Source organism: Maniola hyperantus, chromosome 17, assembly GCF_902806685.2.
Source record: "Maniola hyperantus chromosome 17, iAphHyp1.2, whole genome shotgun sequence".
NCBI lineage: Eukaryota > Metazoa > Arthropoda > Insecta > Lepidoptera > Nymphalidae > Maniola > Maniola hyperantus.
In genome coordinates this window covers 5,934,182-5,956,651 of record NC_048552.1, presented here as the reverse complement: position 1 = coordinate 5,956,651, position 22,470 = coordinate 5,934,182, and the positions used below count along the sequence as shown (strand labels likewise).

Genomic DNA, 22,470 nt, shown 5'->3' with positions numbered 1-22,470 from the left:
ATCATAATTTGTTAATAATAATTATTAATCTAAAATATCCGTACCAATATTATAAAAATGAAAGAGTGTCTTTTTCTCTGTTAGCTTTTCAACGCCCATCCATTTAACCGATTTTAACCGTAGGTAGTTACAGAGATAGCTTACATCACGGAAAGAACATATTATTATAGTACTATTCGTCCCGGATAATCAAACAGTTTCCATTTTAAAAAACTTTAATAATGAGTATGGATATAATATTACAAGACTAGATTGGCCAATTCATATTTGGGTTGACACCCTATTCAGGGACAGTTATCTAATGCCAGGAATTTCATAAAATAGATTTCTTCGTGCCCACTGGTCGAGTCTCCTTTGAAGTCACAGAAAAGTCACCTTAGAGTGAATTTCAGATCAGGGGTGAATTGTAAGGAATATTGTAGGTATTCTTATTTCACGTATCAGAGAAATAATATAATTTTATTATTTGATTCTGATCTCTCATAATTATAACGATTGTGTACTTGCTTGGTACCAGCGTTGCCAGACGTCCTGATTTTTAAATCAAAATTAAATGCCCCGCGCGGGACAATCTCAGTCCCGCTTTTCGGAGATAACTCGACCGTGCGTGCAGCGTGCTGAGGAAGCGTGGGCAGGTGGCACAGAAAAGCCCGACAAGAAAAAATCTGAAAAATGTCTCATTGTCTTTTAGGTATCTTTAGGAGTACTATTTTCTTGTTGGGAAGTGTGGAGTGGACTTGCCGCCCGCCCGGAGCGTAATGAAGATGAGCGCGTGATTTTTGCTATCACGTAAACGTCATTTGAATTCAAATAAAAAGATAAATATTTAAAAACTGATTATATGCGTTTTGTAACATTCGAACATTCCGCTTTCAACGAAAGAATCCCGCTTTTTTCACTCAAAAAGTTCCAAAATCCCGACTTGACAGACGGACAGATGGACTAAACGAAACTAACGGTTTTACTACGGACCCTAAAAAGCATCATCAATTTAGGTTAGGAAATTGAAAGCAAATAAATCTATACTCACTAATACTATAAAGAGGTAAAGTTTGTAAGATTGTTTGTAGAGGGTAATATCTGGAACTGCTGAACCGATTTTGAAATTTTTTCCACCAGTAGAAAGCCACATTATTCCTGAGTAGCATAGACTATATTTTAATTTTCAAAAAAATTTGAGATCCCTGTGAAAATTGTAATAAGCTACCCGTGCGAAGCCGCGGCGGGTCGCTAGTGAGTAGGTATATAATTCTAAATGGCTGCTATACAAAATCACACGGGAACAGATGTACAGAATCCAAATGTATGCAAAATATACCACGGTTTCACAATAACAAGGCATGACATTTAAAAAATGGATTTCGTATACCGACGAGAGTTTCTAGACAATCCATCTGATAAACAAAGGCATTTCAACGCTATCCAAAACCCCATGTTCACGTTGGTCGAACACGCTCAGTGAATCAACTTGGCGTATATTTGCACGTTCAGCGCTGGCAGCATGTCCAATAGGTATTGTAATTTTACATACCATCAAGTACACTGTTCAATCCATACTTCCATACTAATATTATAAATGCGAAAGTGTCTGTCTGTCTGTCTGCTAGACGGACGGCGACTTTGACGGACTAGCAGTTTAACCGATTTTGATAAAATTTGGTACAGAGTTAGCTTACATCCCAGAAAATTAAAGAATTCCCACGGGATTTTTAAAAATCTAAATCCACGCGGAAGAAACCGCGGGCATCCTCTAGTGTTTCATATATTAGATAAAGTATGCCACGTTTGTGGCAAGATATTTACCTCATATTTACATACAAAATCAAGCAGAAAAAAACTTCAGCTTTAGCTTTAACTTCTTTATATTAGTATAATACTTACCTAGAATCAAAAAAATAAAGTGCAAACATTATTTTGCAGGACTTACCGTATTCAAGTAACAATTAATATTTCCCCAATATGAGAAGATATTTTCACGTACAATTTTCGACGTCCGTAAACTCATATTGTTCATCAAAGTTTCATACCCACATCAAAAATTCTAGGCGCAATTCACTAGCATTTACAAATTTGCCGATACTCGCCGAACGCATAATATGCCAACGTGAACTAGCGGACTAATGCGACAGAATTTCATAATGCATACTTTAGATTACGTGACTCCCTCTTCAAATGAAAAACGCCCAATTTTAATCTATTCTCGTTTCCTTATCTTGACATTTAAGCTCCGGGAGCCTTCCAATTAAGTTTTCTACGTGGCTCTTGTTCTTATTTACTTTAGTTTTTTCTAAGGTCAGGAAAAAGAAATCTAAAGTTGATATTTTTTCTTATTGTTATAATAACGAAGTATTGATGTCATCATTTTGATTGGATTTTTCCTTTTTAGCACCATTTTCTTGTATAAGGTAGGTTCTGTAAAGATTCGGAGCAGGCATTCCATTTTAATATTTTTAATCGGCTTGTAAAGTTGTAAAGTTTCATTAAGCAATTAAAGTGCTAAATAACTCTGATTGATTTTGGATGTGAAGGCGTTCACATAGAAAATCGTGCTTAGGAGCCGTCCTCTGCAATGTGACATATCTACTTCTTCCAGTTCCTTATACATAAGAAGTAATACCACCACCACACAGCATATTAATATATTATTTGTTGCTGCTTGCTTGCTTGGAGGCTGGCTTTTCCTGTGTGTTTAGCAAGGGGAGGGCGGGCGTTGCATATCGTATACAGGACTTGTATGTTCCAGCGGATAACAGCAAATAAAATTTTTGGTTTCTTGTAAGTTATAGGTATTTATGGATTTCCGGATAGTAAGACCTGCTTCTGGTTAGTGCAGCGTAGTTCACTCTAGCAGGTATAGCGGCGTATTAGTCATCATCATCATCATCATGATCAACCCATCGCCGGCTCACTACAGAGCACGGGTCTCCTCTCAGAGAAAAGGGTTTTGGCCATAGTCAACCACGCTGGCCATGTAAGGATTGGTAGACTTCACACACCTTTGAGAACATTATGGAGAACTTTAAGGCATGCAGGTTCTCTCACGATGTTTTCCTTCACTGTTAAAAAAAGTGATATTTAATTATTAGGCTTAAAACGCAGATAACTCCGAAAAGTTAGAAGTGCGTGCCCGGTATCGAACCCCCGACCTCCGATAAGAAGGTACACGTCCTAACCGCTATCACAGTTTATTAGTATCGCATTTGAAACATCCTGCCATCATCTTGCACATTTCAATAAACATTACAAGTTTCCACTACATAGACTCGCCAGTGTCATAGTGTCAGAGTAACCTCGAACACAAACAATACTATATATAAAGCTGATTGCACAACAAAGGACAACTGTCTTCAAACGAACGCCCGCATAAAGGCTGCCCCTGTCGCCAGCGGATTGTAGACGTGATGGAAATCTATTGTTGCCATTATATCCTTACATTTTGAGGATACAATTTTCCACAAATGCAATTCAACAACTTCCTTGTGCGATGTGTTTAGGAGTTGAGGAAAAATAAATATATATGACAAAAATATTATTTAGAGTAAATACACTCGTTTAGTCCATCTACATATGAATAGGCTACGAACCAGAGCTATCGATCTGTGATGAGTTAAAAATATGCCTGATGCATATTTTTAAATTAGAGAAGTGGAAATCTATTGTTGCCATTATTATGCTCCCATTTAGAGGATACAATTTTCCACAAATGCAATTCAACAATTTCTCTGTCTGTCTTCTATGTGCTTAGGAGTTTGAGGAAATAAGTAATAAAAACCGGCCAAGTGCGAGTCAGGCTCGCGTAATGAGGGTTCCGTACTGCAGTCTTATTTTTTCAACATTTTGCACGATAATTCAAAAACTATGATACATAAAAATAAATAAAAATCTGTTTTAGAATGCACAGGTGAAGCCATTTCATATGATACCCCACTTGATATTAGTTATCTTACTACGAAAATTGAAAATACTAATTATTAGTTTATGAACACTTTTTTTTGTGTGATGTAACCACAAGTTCACGGTTTTCAGATTTTTTCCCCTAATACCAGCTATAAGACCCACCTACCTACCAAATTTCATGTTTCTAGGTCAACGGGAAGTACGCTGTAGGTTTCTTGACTGACAGACAGACAGACAAAGTGATCCTATAAGGGTTCCGTTTTTCCTTTTGAGGTACGGAACCCTAAAAAACACGATTTGTGCTAAAAGTACCTCAGCCTCAGGCTGTTTCCTGCGCTACTAGGTATATCTACACATAGGCTATTTGTTTTTATATTTTATTTTCCATCTTTCCAGGCCTGTCGGCCGGCGGCAGCGACACCACGGACCCCGACGCCATCTTCGCGGTGAACAACGTCACTGCCGCCACAGATACCATGGTGCAGCCACACTTCGACAACACCACGAAGCGAGAGTACACCGCGGCAGTCGGCCAGCCGGCGTACTTGCACTGCCGCGTCAAGAACTTGTCTGATAGATCGGTAAGTCTACTTAAGTTTTTATTAATTTCTAGCGGATATCCGTGTGCTACTTATCTACGCTAAAAAAACCTTAAATAAAAACTAACTGGTGAAAGAATTTCCAAAATCCGTTCATTAGTTCCGGAGATTATCCTCTACAAACAAACCTACAAACTTTACCTCTTTATGATATTGTAATATTATAAGTATAGATAGTATCATAGATATGAGTAAAACTATTTAGTAAGAAACGAATAGCAATCAAACCAAAAAGGCAAATTACCTATTTTTTCATCTGCAAAACATAGACTTATTATATTGCTGCAAAATCATATTTCTACTTGACGTGTGCTAAGCATAGCAATACAAAAAGCTTAGAATTAAGTAATAACAAAAATGTAGCAAAATAACGAAGTATCTCAAGTAGAAATTTAATACCAAATTCATTCAAACCTCAGTGGAAATGACTACTCAATTACTCAAATTAATTTTCGATTAAAGGACCTGAACTTAAAATTAATGGTCTTTAACGAAACCTTAATAATATTATAAAATTATTAAATTAAGGTCCAATGAGACAGATAATAATTTATGGAATTCTAATTACCCGGTATGAAATAAGACTACTATTTATAGGGAAAATTAGATTTCCTTTAAATATAAGGAACTAAAATTTTCATATAGGTACATATCGACAATTTATTAGTGCAAGCATTAATATACACTGCAAGGGCGCAGTTTGTAGTATTACTTACTAAATGTAGTGGCCATTTATAAGAAAACACAACATTTAAAAAAATAAGTTACAAAAAAACTTTACTTTTTACTAAGTGTGTTTATGTGCGTGTTTTATTATTTACTAGTTATGTTTATCTTTGAGCTATCATTGTCACACATCTAGTGGAAAAAATATCATTAATTCTCCCTATAATTTTTTTTAAAGATAACGTAAAACTTGCGAGTTAAACAGTTTTATCTACTAATATTATTATTATCAATTCACACTATCAGATCCAATTGCGTTAGGACAGCATTTCTACGGTATTAACTATGAGAAATTCACATAATACCTTCTAGTAAGTATTAAAGGCACTGTCATGGGAACAGAATTGATTTGTGAAGCTCTTTGAGAATCTGTGCAGTAGAAAATAACTGGAGCGTTCGTCGCATTATCTGAAATCAATGTAGAACACCTATCTCTATTCTCTACACACATCGATATAAATGACAAGATATGCCCAAGCGAACAAAATTTTTCACAGTTTTGGAACCACATAAATCAGCGCCATCTCTTAGATACTAATGAACGACCCGTTTGAAATCCAGACGTCACTGAGGTTGCATTGGTGCTAAAGCACCACTGAGTCAGTGCCATTTTGTTTGTTCAATAGCCCTGTCCATACGAAGTAATATATAAGTCGTCTACATATTATCTAGATGACTTATATCTATCTATCTATCTATCTATTTATTTACAAACATACGAGTGAGAAGCTTTATAAAAGTGCGATTTTTCGAACGTAGGTATATTAAAATTTAAAAAACAAATCAAATGTAAGTGACATTTGCATGTGTGCTGTACATATTTAAACAAGTCACGCGCATTTTTAGGGTTCCGTACATGAAAAGGAAAAATGGAACCCTTATAAGAACACTTTGTTGTCTGTCTGTCTGTCGTGTCTGTAAAGAAAACCTATAGGTTACTTTCCGTTGACCTAGAATTATGAAATTTGGTAGGTAGGTAGGAGATCTTATAGCACAAGTAAAGGAAAAACTCCGAAAACCATGAATTTGTGGTTACATCACAAAAAAAATGTGTTCAGGAAAAAATTTGTTTAGGTACCTACTAAATCACATATCAAATGGCGATATCTTGTACGATGGTATACGGAACCCTTCGTGAGCGAGTCTGACGCGCTCTTGTCCGGTTTTTCCCAACAACATGTCACTTCACGCCTAGCTCTAAGCAAACATTCCAATTGCATTTGGACAAAGCTTTCAATTTTTCAAACAGTTTTTGACAGGGAAGAGCAAATAAAGAACGTTTGTAGTTTATTCACCAACATTTGCTGCCCTCTAAAAATATTGACGTGAATTGAACTGGTTTTAAACACGATTTTTTTTTCTCCGTATGTGCTCTAAGGTATTTATTTCACTAAAGCTTAGGAATATTTTTGCTTTAAGGTATATTAACTAAGGTTCATTTGTATGTAAGGCAGTTAAACTAACGCTGCGGTTACTGTTAACCTGTGACGACAAATAAAAAGCAAAGTGTATTCCTCCATTTATGAATGATTTAAAAAAAACCCGGTCAAGTGCGGATTGGACTCGTACATGAATGGTTTCGTACCATTGTACAAGAAATAACTCTTTAATCCCACACCTAGCCCCCATGCACTCGTGACCTCGTGCAGTTAATGACCGGACAGCACCATCTATGATGTGTTTTAGTAAATTGTTTGTTCAAGAACACGTATTTTTTTTTGTAATGTAACCACAAATTCACGGTTTTTGGATTTTTACTTCCGCTATAAGACCGACCTACCTGCCAAATTTCATGATTCTAGGTCAACGGGAAGTATCTTATAGGTAGGTTCCTTAACAGACACGACAAACAGACGATGAAATGATCCTATAAGAGTTCCTTTTTCCTTTTCAGTTATGGGACCCTAAAATTCGCAGAATTTTAGTAAGAACTAGATTATTAAGCTACAAACCAGGTAGCATTCAAAAAATTACTTATAACTTTATTACTTGAAAGAATTACTTTTAACTGAATTACTTTATTTGACTCGCAACATCTCATCTCATGCATGATTTAAATCTAATCCCACTCTTAGTGGAATTTTGATATACATACCTGCATTTGAAATGTATGCCTTGTCGGCGTGGGTGTAATGAAGGCTTACAATGTGTTAGGTTTATTTTGTGTAACACGGGGAATAACAAGCTTATTTTGCTTTAATCCGCTAAACCAGATAAAACTGCTCAGTAGTTGTGCATTGTAGATTGAACATCTCCCTAAGATGCTCTGGAGTGTGTTTTAAAGGGGTTTTCCGCATCTCCACTATGAAACACTGTGCATAATACCATAGACTTTTATTTCATAATACCTATTGCTTTCTTGGTTAGGTACCTAACACTTACTAGTTGATTTCACTTCCAACAATTAGTGTACAACTCGCTTATTCCCACCACTTCATCCGCGTGGACTACAGAAATTTTATACCCCAATTGTACCCCTAGAGTTTGAATTTTCAAAAATCCTTTCTTAGCGGATGTCTACGTTATAGTAGCTATCTGCATGCCAAACAGTAGTTTGAGCTGTGCGTTGATAGATCAGTCAGTCAGCTTTAACGAAACAGAAAGGCAATAATGGAAGATTGTTTTAATGTTTTTAGTGTAGTAGTGTAGCTGAAGGGTTGATGTAATGAAGAACCAGCTACATAATATAATGATGTTTATTTTACACTTTACAATTGATATGTTATGTACAATACAGACAGGCTCGCGAGCTTTATATAATACAATGGTAGAAGATGTTGACGTGACGAGCGGATGATAGGGAATGTGGAATCTTGTAACGTGCGTGACCAGGAGGATTCCCCACTGCGTTCCAAATTTGAATATTGTTGTGGCAGCTGCGAAGTTTTCCTAATAGCTGCCAGCCAAGTAACGGTAGAGGTTGCACCTCTACAGTAGCACATGCTGGGTATCGGCTAAGATAGGTAGACCTAATTAAGTATATCTCTATTTTCTGTTATCACCAACGATCTTTATGTAGGTACTAAGAACCTTATCATGTAGCTTCAAGAATCGGCATCGTTAAATTTAAACGATCACTAAAGCAATACCTGGTGACCTTTGTTGAATTGAAATGCGGAGGTTAAGGTTTGGCCAGAAACAACGCGCATCTGCAACAAGGCGTAATGGGAACATGACCGAGGTGGCTCCTTGAAGTTAACTGTTAAGCACGTCACAAAAGGGAGCGTTACGGCGGCATAGAAGGTAGAGAGAGTTCTGTGGGTTACGGCTAAAGCTACCGACGTGGCTGTGGTTGACATGACAATACTAAACACTATCCAAACGTATATAATTCGGTATTTGAGAACCAGTCAAATCAGTATCTTTTTATCAAACGTCAAAACACGCGCTTGGTATGCGAGCTTTTATGAAATACTGGCATGTGACGTCACAATGATTTGACGTACTTTTTTAGTTTAATCGATAATTCAAAATGGTTATTACACTTAAAACTAACAAAAGACATGGATTTTACATATTTTGAAAGACCCTCTATTTAATAATCACTGACAAATAATTTATTTTTGACATAGCAAAATACCGTATTTATATGACATATATGGATCCGAGACATAGTCGCTAAATGAGAAGATCCGTAGGAGAACCAGAACAACCCCGACATAGCTCAATTGGTTGTGAATCTGAAGGACCAGGGCACATAGTTTGAAAAACCGATAAATATCCCAAGGTGCTGGAATGGTGACCTCGCACCGGAAGGCGCAGTGTTGGTAGAAAGCCCACTAGGTGGACAGACGACATCAATCGGAAAGTACACTGAAGTCTACCTTTGCTTGCGTTCTACAGCGTTAACGTTTACAACTTTCAAGAACAAGACACGCTCCCGTCTCGCGTTTTATTTGCCCAAGCTTTAAAGTTTGGGAATCCATTCGATTTTAAATCTGGGCTAATCGGGTTTGATCAGTTGGATCGAGGACATACTTTGTAATACTTATATCAATTGCAGAGATAGATATTATTTGAACTTTGATAAAATTTATTTGAAAATGTTATTTTAATGTATCCATTTCTCATTCAGATTTTTCTTAATCAGCATCAACCCATCGCTGTTTCACTACTCTCTACCCGAGGAGAACGGGTCTCTTCTCAACATGAAAAGGGTTTAGCCATAGTCCACCAAGCTGGCCAAGTGCGGAACGGCAGACTTTACAACTCTCAGGCATGCAGGTTTTCTCACGTTTTACTTTACCATTAAATCAAGTGAATTTTATATGCTTAAAACGCACATAACTCCAAAAAGTTTTAAGGTCCCCAGAATCGAACCTCCGATCCTTCGAATAGGGGGCCGACGCGGACATCTTTTAACCACTAGGCTATCACCACCTGGGTATACCTGGGTTTATTTCTTTTTTACTAAAAGGAAAAAGTAGGAGCTTTGATGTTAATAAAAAAGTTGAATAATCCCTAGGTACACTTTTTATCAAACTCGTCGCAAAAGTTTTGTATATAAGAACTTGAGGAGTTGCCTATCATTAACAAAATATGCTTAGTTCTATTGTCATCCAAAACTTTCTTTTCTCCTTATTCTTATGTAAATCAGCTTATGAAAAATATGAAAAATATAGTTCCTAATTTACCTTTTGGGTACGGAACCCTAAAAACGCTCAAGACAAATTACTGTCTTCAAAAGTTGTTACTTGTTTCTTTTCGGCCTTCCTATCCTTGTGTAAGTATAACATCAGATATGTTTATTTTTAGACACTTGCCTACGTAAGCGCTTGGAGGCCTCATTATATTTTCACGACATATTCAACTTGGGTATCTTCAAAAGAAAAGTAAATATGCATTGTTAAAGCGCAGCCCACCTTGACTGCAACATGACCTTGCGTTTATTAAAAATTATATTTCTTTCGCTTTATTCGAAGATACTATTATAAACAGGTAGTACTTTAACTTACCAGGTAGCTTCGCACGTCTTAAGAGATTTTTGGAAATCGATATTGTCTCGATTTTCTACCAACTACGTTGGCTCGCCCGCATCTGGGCACACCACTATCTACTTGTCATTTCTTTTTTCGTGCGAGGTAGCAAGCGCACGCGCACTCATTGTAAATAAAAGTGAATATTAAAATACCGAAACGAAAACGTGAAAAATCAACGGAATATTGCAATAATCGACGGAAATTAAAGAAACTCGAACAGAAACGTAATCGTCGAATGCTTATAATAGAATCCTCATCAAAATCCGGTATGTATTCAACCTACCTACCTACCCTTACATAAATTATAATTGTTCACTATCGAAATTATGCAGTGAAATAAAGCAAAATTACATCGCTTTCAAGCAGAAACCCTGCTTATTTAAATATTTAGGTATGTAGGTACACATCATATCATTATCAATCGCCTAGCGGTTGATCGCAGTTAACACGATGGCTGTACATACCTACCCTACCTTACTTTTTATTATTTTATCATACCTATATGAAAAAATCATATCTACGATTACATTTTCATAAATTCATTTGACATAAATCACATATTGTAACCTGTCGTTTGTGTTTTGTGGTGCAAATAAAGCATACACACATTATTGAGTATGTAACCGAATAACTGAGAATTAACACGAAGGTTTTGATAAATGCTGAAAATTTCGTCTTGTACCTACGTTTTATACGACTATGTTGTATAACCGCAACCTGGCTGTTAACCTGGAGTTAACACGAACGTGTAATAGATGCTAAAAGAACAAGGAACCATATATCTTACCGTACAGAACAACCTGGCGGTTAACCGAGAGTTAACACGAAGGTTTAATAGATACTAAAATAACAACTGTACGTCCTACCGTACCGAACAACCTGGCGGTTAACCGAGAGTTAACACGAGGGTTCTGAAGAAGCTAATAGAACAACTGTACGTCTTACCGTACAGAACAACCTGGCGGTTAACCGAGAGTTAACACGAAGGTTTAATAGATGCTAAAATAACAACTGTACGTCCTACCGTACCGCACAACCTGGCGGTTAACCGAGAGTTAACACGAAGGTTCAGAAGATGCTAAAAGAGCAACTGTACGTCTTACCGTACCGAACAACCTGGCGGTTAACCGTGAGTTAACACGAAGGTTTAATAGATGCTAAAATAACAACTGTACGTCCTACCGTACCGAACAACCTGGCGGTTAACCGAGAGTTAACACGAGGGTTCAGAAGAAGCTAAAAGAACAACTGTACGTCTTACCGTACAGAACAACCTGGCGGTTAACCGAGAGTTAACACGAAGGTTTAATAGATGATAAAATAACAACAGTACGTCCTACCGTGCCGCACAACCTGGCGGTTAACCGAGAGTTAACACGAAGGTTCAGAAGATGCTAAAAGAATAACAACAACCTGGCGGTTAACCGGGAGTTAACACGAAGGTTTAATAGATGCTAAAAGAACAACTGTACGACTTACCGTACCGAATGACCTGGCGGTTAACCGAGAGTTAACACGAAGGTTCAATATAGACTAAAAGAACAATTGTACGTCTTACCGTACCGAACAACCTAGCGGTTAACCAAGAGTTAACACAAAGGTTTAATAGATGCTAAAAGACCAACTGTACATCTTACTGTGCCGAATGACCTGGCGGTTAACACGAAGGTTTAATGAAAGCAAGAAGTTTTGTTTTGCACGTTTCACACGATAATAACTGCTGACAGCTCGGGACAGCTAACGATACGTTCTGTCCTCGGGACAGCTGACGATACATCAGATGTGTGGGGCTATAGACGCCTTTACAGTAAACTGAAACACAAAGTTCTTTTATGATTTTCCTCCGTTTTCACATATACCTACTTAAGTGCTTTCAAAAAATTATAGAGGAAAATGCTACTGAGATCTTAATCTTTCCCTTCGCTCCATCCATCGAGGCCATCTCAGGCCTGGTATCCACAATTAATAAAAATAATTGTTTCTGATATTATTTGGTTCGATTGTAACGAACAAGGTGTGAAATCATGGTACAGAAATCTCCTTATCCTGGGTGCCACAGTACTCTCAGGCAGGAGTTCGCGTCGCGTGGCGTCCCGGAATCAGCCATAGACCTGCTCCTAGCATCTCTATCGAACTGGATGCAGCAGTCTAGCGTCCCATTCAAACTGTGATGGTTTCTATTTGGATAACTTTGATTGTTCTGTCCCAACGGTTTTGCATTTTTTGAGTAAGCAGTATACGGATCTCTAAATAGCAATCGATCTGTGTTATCGCTCTTGTTGGGGAATATGATTGGATCCGATAACCGGGTTAAAAGACTCTTAAAAAGAGCTTTTAAATTAAGACCCAGCTTTCCAAAGTACTGCAATACATGGGACCCCATATAGAGTTTGCAATATGGGCCTTGCAATATGTATGTATGTGCAACACATGGGGCTTGCAACATACAGTCCAACCCGTACAAACCATTTCATTGATAAAACTTAAAAATATAAGAACAAGTCTTAACGAAATCAACATAACAATCATAGATATTTTAAAAAACCTCCGCGGCAGGTCGTGATCAACCGACCTTATTCCTACCGTTTTTCCAAGAAAAACCTCGAATCTGTACCGCGCCCACTCTCGAGGATTACCTCTACGTCACAAGTGAAGACCGACCTGCTAATGTGTCCAACCTCTTAATAACTGTGAAGCGCCCTTAGAAGAGCGCGACAGCACAGTCAATAAGCAGATGGATAAAGCAGGCTCTGGCGGAGAGCGCCGCCGTGGAAGTGACGGCGTCAAGCGCGCACAACACGCGGCACGCCTCCGTGTCCGCGGCCGCCGCCGCAAGGGTGTCCGACACTACAAGGAAGGCCGCGGGATGGACTGACACATCGAAGGTCTTTGCCAAATTTTATCATCTGCATCGTCCGCTCGTTGACGATAATAATTTTGCCAAATCAATTTTACAAAAGGTAATCTGTTACCTTGTCGTTGGTGATTAGATGATTCTTATAATATTTAACAGCTTATCTTCCTACCTTCATTTAGACTTGTTTTAGGTTAACTCAGAGATATCTGTAGGGACAACAATGTACAATTTGCTTCAAATAAACCTCTACAACTCAATTTTCAATATTAAGTCAATCATAAATATTACAAGAACAGCGCTAAAGTTCAAATATCACGAACTATAAAGTAACTGTACTAAGTGTTACACGAAGAACTTTTCTAGAAAACTTTATCTTAGGAGTCGTGAAATCAACTTTACTATTATTAAAAAGTTTGTTTGTATTGTTAAAACGAGCTATTCCTACATAAAAAATAATAAGCTTTTACTCTGACAACAGAAATTACAGTACAATTCGTATTGCAATTAGTGACAATTATATTTTCGTACAACGAGTTAAATGAGTAGGTCGAAAAGTCACGTTCACTAAATTAATGACAGTGCTTATAATTCAATATCTTCATATTTGCATATTTGGTGAAACTGAATTATTGTCAATCAATATATTATTATTATCTAAAATATGTATAAAAGGAAAAGGTGACTAACTGACTGATCTATTAACGCACAGCCTAACTACTAGACGGGTCGGGCTGAAAGTTGGCATGCAGATAGCTATTATGACATAGGCATCCGCTAAAAAAGTATTTTTGAAAATTCAATCCCTAAAAGGGGTAAAACAGGGGTTTGAAAGTGTCGTCCACGCGGACGAAATCGGGGCCATAAGCTTGTACTAATTAAAGGATGCTTGGACTAAACACAGAATTTTATAATTTTTATAATAATGTTTTTACCTACACTTCAAGGAAACTTCTAAATAATTTTAAATGCCTATCAAAAATTGTGGACCGGCAGGATTCGAACCTACGTCTTCTGGGTTCGCGCCCGATGCCTTGACTGCTAGGCCACGGTTCGCTTGCTGTCAGTGACGAAATTTGTGATATGTACATTCACTCAGTACTGAAGCGACTGTTAATGCCATCTAGTAGCGACACTTTGACAGAATGTAGCGTGGGTCCGTCGTCAATGGGACTAAATTGCTCTATTGTTTTATTGATGTGTGATTTTAGACCTGTCACTTTAGTTTAGTTAAGGGTGTTAAACCATATACGTTCGACTGACGTCGATTGATATCATCGATCAGCTTGGTAAATGCTAGCTTCAACTGAACGGTCAATTGCGGTAAAACGATAGATAACTACAGTGTAACGACCGTAATCACCTTTAATTGAATGACAGTCCTGTGCTATTATGACTATACTGCATTGTTGTACTTAACAAGAATAGCATAAACTCAGACAATCACAGCAATTGAGACTGTAGCAATGTCACAATCACAACTTTCACAACAGACTTTCGGTAGATAAATAAATCGGTTCGCCATCGTACAATGGTTGATTGCAGCTTTTGTAACCCTTTGTCGATAATAAAGCCTCCAAAAAGCGTTGTCACAATGACTGTACTCGGATGGCGATAAAATTAACTAAGCCATCTTTAATAATTTATAAAACGTGACATTGCAACCTATAAAGTCTGTTTGAGGTTTCGTTTATCAATTAGTGCTATATACGTCTGAAGAGCCTTAACGAACGAAGGGAGACAAGCAAAATCACGTATGCTTTAATTGGATCTAAATGATAAACCAAATCCTACTAGAATAATTAACTAGTGTTTATTTGTTGGTTTTGCCCTTCAATCACGTCGCAACGGATCAACGTGATTCTTTGCACGGGTTAAGTTTTGACTAAAACTTGAAGAATGACGAGGTGATTATGTAAATTAATCATTAGATTACCTAACACCTTTATTACCTGTTATCTCCCAAAGCCACCATGATCCAAACTTCATAGTCACTGATCGTTCCTCCCTGTGTTGTGGACAATACGCAGAGAAACTTTCAGCTTTTATCAACTAACGAAGGTCCGGCACGCACTGGCTCTTAGTCCATTATAGTTTGTGTGACATTTGGTTTTCAGCTAGTATAGGAAACGTCGCGTTATCGTTCACCAAAGTTTGATGGCAAAGCGTACAGAGAACTGGGGCGGAATGTTACATTTGGAAAGAAGCCAGATTTTTTATTTCATAAAAATGTTTCCATTCCGATTGTTTAATGTATTGCTACATATAAAGTTCGTACAGACCCGACGCGCAATGGGGACATTAACCAACAAATTTAGAAGTAGTAATTAATACAAGAGACTGTTTGAAGGAGTTCACGGAGGTATATACCTACACAGCTGTCAGGAACGTCATTATCGTAGGTGTAACGTGCTTTAAACAACCTCGTATTACAAATCGTTCAAATATTCAGTGTGACGTACTGCCGTGCTACTAACGTTGCGCGTTTCTTCTTCCTAAGCTTTTACGAAAAATACAATTTTCAATATTATGTGCAGTTACATAAGCGAATAATCTGCTTTAATAATTCTTCCTCGACTTGGTGTGGGGTTAACCGTTTAACTCTATGTACACATTTACGTTTTTTCAATTCAAAGCATTCAGGCGAAACTTCCCTTTGTTTACTTACCTAGGGATTCGAACCTGTGTCTGCCGGATATCGCACTCAGAGTTCATAGTTGCTGCCGATTTTGCAATTTTTGATATGGATTTAAAATTATTTAAATATTTCCTTGAAGTGTAGATGAAAACACAAATTTAATTTAATAAGTTTCATAGTACCTAACCTTAAAATTGAAGCCCCACCAGTGAATTTTTTTTATATCTATTATTAATCTTATTCTGTGGTTGGTCAGTAATAATAGTGACCAATGTGGATGGAAGGAATATTTTTATTTCATTAATTAAATTAAATCTAAGAACGCGCTCTTAGGTAATATATTTTGCATAATGCTGTAAGGGTGGTAAATTGAGCGGAATAGAAATATACCCGGATACGGAATAATCTACCACCTTACAAAGATTAGAGGAAAAAAAAATAATTTTAATTTACTTTACTTGATCTATCTACCTAGTAAAGAATAGAAGCTAGCCGTCGACTCCCTTGTAATGTAATGAGGTGTTATAAATGAAATTTGCTAGATGTTAGGCAAAATTGTTTTTAATGTAACTTTTACCGGGGTCGCTTAATACATAGTGATGGCTAATAATGCTTAGTTATTCTAGCTTAATGCCAAGACTTAATTTAGATACATTAGAATGCCTTAGGTAGATAGTACATAAAATCTATGTTTTAAATTTAAGATGCCATTGGCATGGAAATAGACAATGACACAGTAAAATTCATAAAATTGTTTCAAAATAAAAGCTCAGTAGTAAAGACAGGGTTCTTACTGTACACATACACTAAGAAGGTTCACTAAACTGTTCCAGGATACAAACATTTGCTTACTTGTAGGTGCGAAGACTGCAATGTAGCTGGACGGCATCGGCCAAGATCCAAAACTCAATTTAACTTGATTCTTCACAACCGAAATGTTTCCTTACAAAGATTTTCACCAAGTCTTATCCATAGAAATTAAGTTGCCAACGTGAATGTGCAAAAGAAATAAATACGGAAAACGAAAGCAAAAAAAAACGGAAAACCGAAAACTAAAAAACGGAAACGCAAACGGAAACGCAAACGGAAACCCTGTAACAAAGAAAAACAAGATTATAATTTGTGCTGTGTGAAAATTTCGACACGTGGACTTTTCCCGATCAAACACAACTCACCTATTGAACTCCTGGCCACCAATGGTTTTCAGGAGTCCACCCACAACCCATTATCCTCATTTATTTGGGAAGGTAAAATAACTGGAACTGAAAGGGAAAATCATGAAATTAGGATTTTCTCTAACCAAACCGCCATTTTGTCGAATCCACATTACTTGATTTTTCACTCACCATAATTGATGAAACATTGAAATACGTTAGGATGACTAAATTTATAACTATTGTATTTTCCCAGGCGAAGCCATGGGCGAAAAAGAGTGAGATTTTCCTGGAACGAAAAAATTCGTCTTCACATGTTGACTCCAGAAAAATTCTAAATCTCACCAATCGGTGTTGCCAGACGCAACCCGAGTGTGGCCGCTCTCATTTAGTTTGATCATGAAGCCAATTCATTTTTGAATATTTGCGGAACCTAAGGATATATATTATAAGAACCGTTTTGTTAATGACTTAACAATAAACAAATGATATTATGGTTTTATTTAATTATTTTGTTTTATTTTTACGACAATTGACAACGAAGCAAACGCCATCTATTGTGGCTCGAATGAACTCTGAACATCGACCCACGCGTAGTTCTGCACCTTGATGCTAGGTGGCACCAACATACTTTGAACAAAATAGATTTTAATTAAAAGCGAAACGCTAATTAGTAGTTCAAAATTTACAACGTCACAATACTTCCCCTCCTACGAAAAGGTTCAACAGGTTGAACCACGCTGCCCTCAGCGTCATCCAACAACTACTAACAATTTGCCTGAAACAAACAAACAAAAAAAACACAGAAGTTACGCGTGAACGCACATCTACTACTAACAAGGAAAATTGTCTAACAAAATAAATATACTGAAAACAGTGTAAGGTTTTATACATTATACTTAACTACACAACCCTAACTTCTAAAAAGAATATATACAAAAAAACTTCATGGTGTCTAAGACACTTGAGTGGAAACATCTTGGCATCATTCTTCAGCTGACTGATAGAATGCGTCTAGGCCTACGGTGGTTCACTCTTTTAAACTACCATCGTAATATTTGTTACTCAACAAATACGGAAAATCTGGTTGTGAACGGGTCCATCTGATATGGCAACCGTTCTCTATCCCATTCGGAAAAATAAAACCGAATCAAAATCGGAATATGAGAAAAAAAAACGAAATAACTCTCCTAGAAAATAGATCTCGGAACAGAATCGGAAAAATAACAGAAATGATCCATTATCTAGAAGGAAAACGAAAACAAAACACAAAACCCCCCCCTTTTCGTTATCCCCAAAGTACGATATTTGCATTTTTACTTTCTCAACCGGTTGGTCTACCACAAGCATTCCAATCATCACATATTCATCCCTACATACATCCACTACATTCCTCCTCAACTGAACCATGGTAATGTAACTGTTAATTCAGAACATCACTACACTCATACAAATTCCTAATTGAATATTGATAACTTAAATATTCAAACAGTTTAGACCAAACTAAGTAATGGCAAATATCTACTTCTTAATATCCTTAATATGCCAAGTGCCTATTGGGTGGTTGTCAGCTACTCTAACTAGTTCGTAAACCAAAGGTGACAAAACCTTGACAACCCTGCACTTTTCATACTTAGGTGCCAGCTTAGCTGCGAAAAAATTTGTAGCGTCGCTTTGTGGATAGGTCTTTTTCCACACTATATCCCCAACAGAATAGCTTGCAGACCTACGCCTTAAGTTGTAATGCGTTGCATACTCTGCATGAGCCTGAAACAAATTTCTCCTAACCTGACCAAATATGTCCTCCAAATTTCCAAACTTTCCTGCGTATTCCTCCCTTGGAATTCCGGCCTCGTACTCCTTATCCGTGTCCTTATAGAAGGAACCATTTAAAACCGGTTCTCTAGCGTGGACAAGGAAGAACGGGGAGAATCCAGTGGATTCATTAACCGCACTGTTTATGGCGAACTGGACCTTGTACAGGTTTTCGTCCCAGGACCTGTGGTTATCTTTCACAAAAGCGGCTACAGCAGTCATAACAACCTTATTGTACCTCTCAACAAGGTTAACTTGCGGAGTGTACAGTGGTGTGTAGTGTAATTTCGGAATATTATAACGCTTAATGAGATTACGGAATTCAGATCCTGTAAATTGGGACCCATTGTCCACAATCACAGTCTCTGGAACACTATGGTTCAAAAATACAAAATTCTCTAGCGCTTTAACAACAGCGGCACCTGTGGCACGCCGTAACGGAAACAACATTGTATATTTCGAAAAACAACACGTCACCACAAAAAGAAATGTAAATCCTGATTTAGACCTAGGCAAAGGTCCGACTAAATCAGCCGAAATGACCTGAAAAGGTCTCTCGCAGACTTTAGGCTTCCCAAGCAGACCTGGAGTGGCTGATGTCGTGTGTTTATACGCAGAGCAAGTATCACAATTCTTAACGTACTCAACCACGTCCTTATACATACCACGCCAAAAATATCTGAGGGATAATCTGCGATGAGTTTTGAACACACCAAAATGACCTGCAGTTGCATCTGCATGGTTTTGTTGCATAATTCTAAGGATGTCGTTCTTGTGGACTACCTCTTTCCAGTCGAACTCACTGAGAAGCTGGTATTTACATTTACTGTAACGATATAGTTTATCGTTCAAAATACTAAAATTCGGAAAATTTGCTGGATTGATTTTACAGCCATTAAATGTTTTGTCATACCAGTCATCTACCAAAACTTGTTGACTAGAGTTATCATTACGATCACCAACTACATCTACGTGTATGAGTCTCGACAAGGTATCCGGAACTACATTATCACAACCCTTCCTATGTTCGATAACAAAATTATACTGTGATAATCTACAACCCCATCTGGCGAGTCGTCCTGAGGGATTTTCTAAATTTAAGAACCACTTTAGGGATGCATGGTCTGTGATAATTGTGACTGGCTTGGAACCAAAATAAGCCTGAAATTTCTCCACTGCAAAAATCACAGCTAGAGCCTCGCGTTCCGTCGCGCTGTAATTCCTTTCGTTTTTATTTAGGCTCCTACTGACATACGCAATGGGATGATCGCAACCATCGGTTTCTTGTGTTAGCATACCGCCAACACCATATGCAGAAGCATCACAATGTATTTTGAATGGTTTTTCAAAATTCGGTACCGCAAGAACAGGTGCGGTTACCAACGCATTCTTCAATGTATTAAATGCTACCTCTGCCTGTTCGCTCCACTCAAATTTAGGTGCGTTCTTTCCTTTACTCGTTAGTCTATTGAGTGGTGCAGCGATGGTTGAAAAATTCCTAATAAAGCGCCTGTACCAAGAACAAGTACCTAGGAAAATCTTTACCTCCTGTGCAGTTTTTGGGGTCGGAAAGTTCAAAACTGCGGCAACTTTTCCAGGATCTGTGCGTAAACCAAATTCATCCACTATATACCCTAAATATTTCAAAGAGTTTCTAAAAAAATTACATTTATCAAAATTTATGGATAGTTGAGCCATTTTTAGTTTATCCAGAACTCTGTTTAATAAAATTAAATGGGTTTCAAAATCAGCAGAACAAATAACAATATCATCTATATAACAAAATACTATTCCATTTTCAATATCACTACAAAATTTTTGATTAAATAACTGGTCCATTAACCTCTGCTGTCGTGCTGGTGCACCGCATAGGCCAAACGGCATGACTTTAAATTTGAATAACCCTCTACCAGGAACTGTAAAACTGGTTTTTTCCTGAGAGTCGTTAGCTAACGGAATTTGCCAGAAACTTGAACTTAAATCAATCGATGATAAAAACCTTGCCTCTTTCAAGCTATCTAGAATTTGTGGAATGTACGGTATTGAGTATGAATCCCCCTTTGTCACTGAATTTAATTTCCTGCAATCTAGGCAAAATCTCCAGTCTCCATTTGCCTTTTTCACTAAAATTGCTGGGTTATTCCAAGGGCTTTCACTCGGAGTAACTACGTCCATTTCCAGCATCCTATCTAACTCTTTACTTAAAGCTTCCTTCTTTTCGGGAGAAAGTGGATATTGTTTTATTTTTATTGGCAAGGCATCACCGGTGTCAATAACATGTTCAATTAATTTTGTTCTACCCAATCCAATTTTCTCTGAAGAAATATCTAAAAATTTATTTACTACAGACTGGGCTAATTCTTTCTGTTGAGATGATAAGTTTTCAAAAGAAGTGATGGTATGAATTTGTTTATTATCAATCGCACAAATATTGTAAAATTGAGAAGGTGCCTTAATTAATTCTAAATTATCAAAAATGCCAGGGGCTAACTGAAATGTTTTCCAAAAGTCACAGCCAAAAATAACATCCGCTATTATAGAGGGTACTACAAAAAATTTTATTATGTGAGTTACGGAATTATAAGTAATCGGAATAAACATATAACCCATGCAATCAAGTTTGTCTCCATTTGCCACTGAAAATGTGGTATCAATACTGCTATGCAATTTATAACCGAATTTCAAAAAAACCTTGTGCGCCTGGTTACCCAAAATTGACGCGCAAGCACCGGAATCTAGTAAACCTGTAATCTCAAAATCGTCAACAAAAACCTTTAAATATGGCCTAAAGTCTCGTTTATCCACTGAATACAGAACTGTGTCAGGTAAAAGGGATGTTTTGTTGTTAATGACCAAGTTATTTACTTGTGTCTCTGCACAGTTCTTACTAATTAGTTTTTTGAATTTTTGTCCGGAGCGGGTTTACTAATCGCCTTTTTACTACAACTTGGACATGTCTTTACTGTAAAGTTCTGACGTCCACACGAAAAACATCTAATAAATTTCGGAACTGTCCTGCAAAATTTAAAGGAATGGTTACCCTTGCCGCACTTGTAACATAGTTGTTTATTTGTTTTCGTAAAATCAGTGCCTTTACTTGTATCAACCTTAGGTGCAGGTGTGACTGAAAGTGTGTTTATCTGTTTTGTCACTTGTTTGTAAGCAAACTCTGAACTTAAAGTTGCCTTACTGTTAGTAGGCTCAGAAAATAAGGCGGAACGCTGCCTCGCAGCCTCTAGTTTGCGACACTTTTCCTTCAACATTGCGACAGACTTAATGTCAACAAGAGCTAATTGTTCTGAGTAAAAAGGGCGAATATTATGTAATAAAATTTGTAACTTTTGTTCTTCGGAAAGTGGTGTTGACAACCTTGAAAACATGCAAAACATTATAGCGAAATAGATAGACACAGGTTCTTCAGAGCCTTGTGTTCTTGCTCGAATTTCACCTAGCAACCTGTAGTCATAATCTACTGCATCAAATTCCTCTAAAAATAAAGTTTTCAATTCTGACCAAGACGAAACTTGACATTTGTTGCCTCTGTACCATAACAATGCTCGGCCTGTAAAAAGATGAAATGCAGAAACAAATAATTTTCCATCTGAAACGCCATAAGATCTTTTATATTCCTCAACGCGTTCGATGAAACTGCGCGGATCACCCTGTCCGTTGAAATTTAACTTCCACTTGGCCACATTTTTATCACCAGTGCAGTCAACGGCGGTACTCTCGGAATCCAGTGATTCGTCGTGAGACGACTCATTGTCAGCATCTAATCTGGAAATCAAACTCTGCAACTTTGTATGTA

General features: G+C 37.4%; 1 protein-coding gene across 5 annotated transcripts in view; it reads left to right on the top strand.

Annotated features, from left to right (window-relative positions):
* LOC117990246 (zwei Ig domain protein zig-8-like) overlaps nt 1-22,470 on the top strand; it is a 101,107-nt gene that overhangs the window by 42,531 nt on the left and 36,106 nt on the right. For all 5 annotated transcript variants that reach the window (XM_069504312.1, XM_069504311.1, XM_069504308.1 and 2 more), the window contains one exon: nt 4,294-4,478. In XM_069504312.1, coding sequence (XP_069360413.1) covers nt 4,294-4,478 — 185 coding nt within the window. The remainder of the gene's footprint in view (nt 1-4,293; nt 4,479-22,470) is intronic.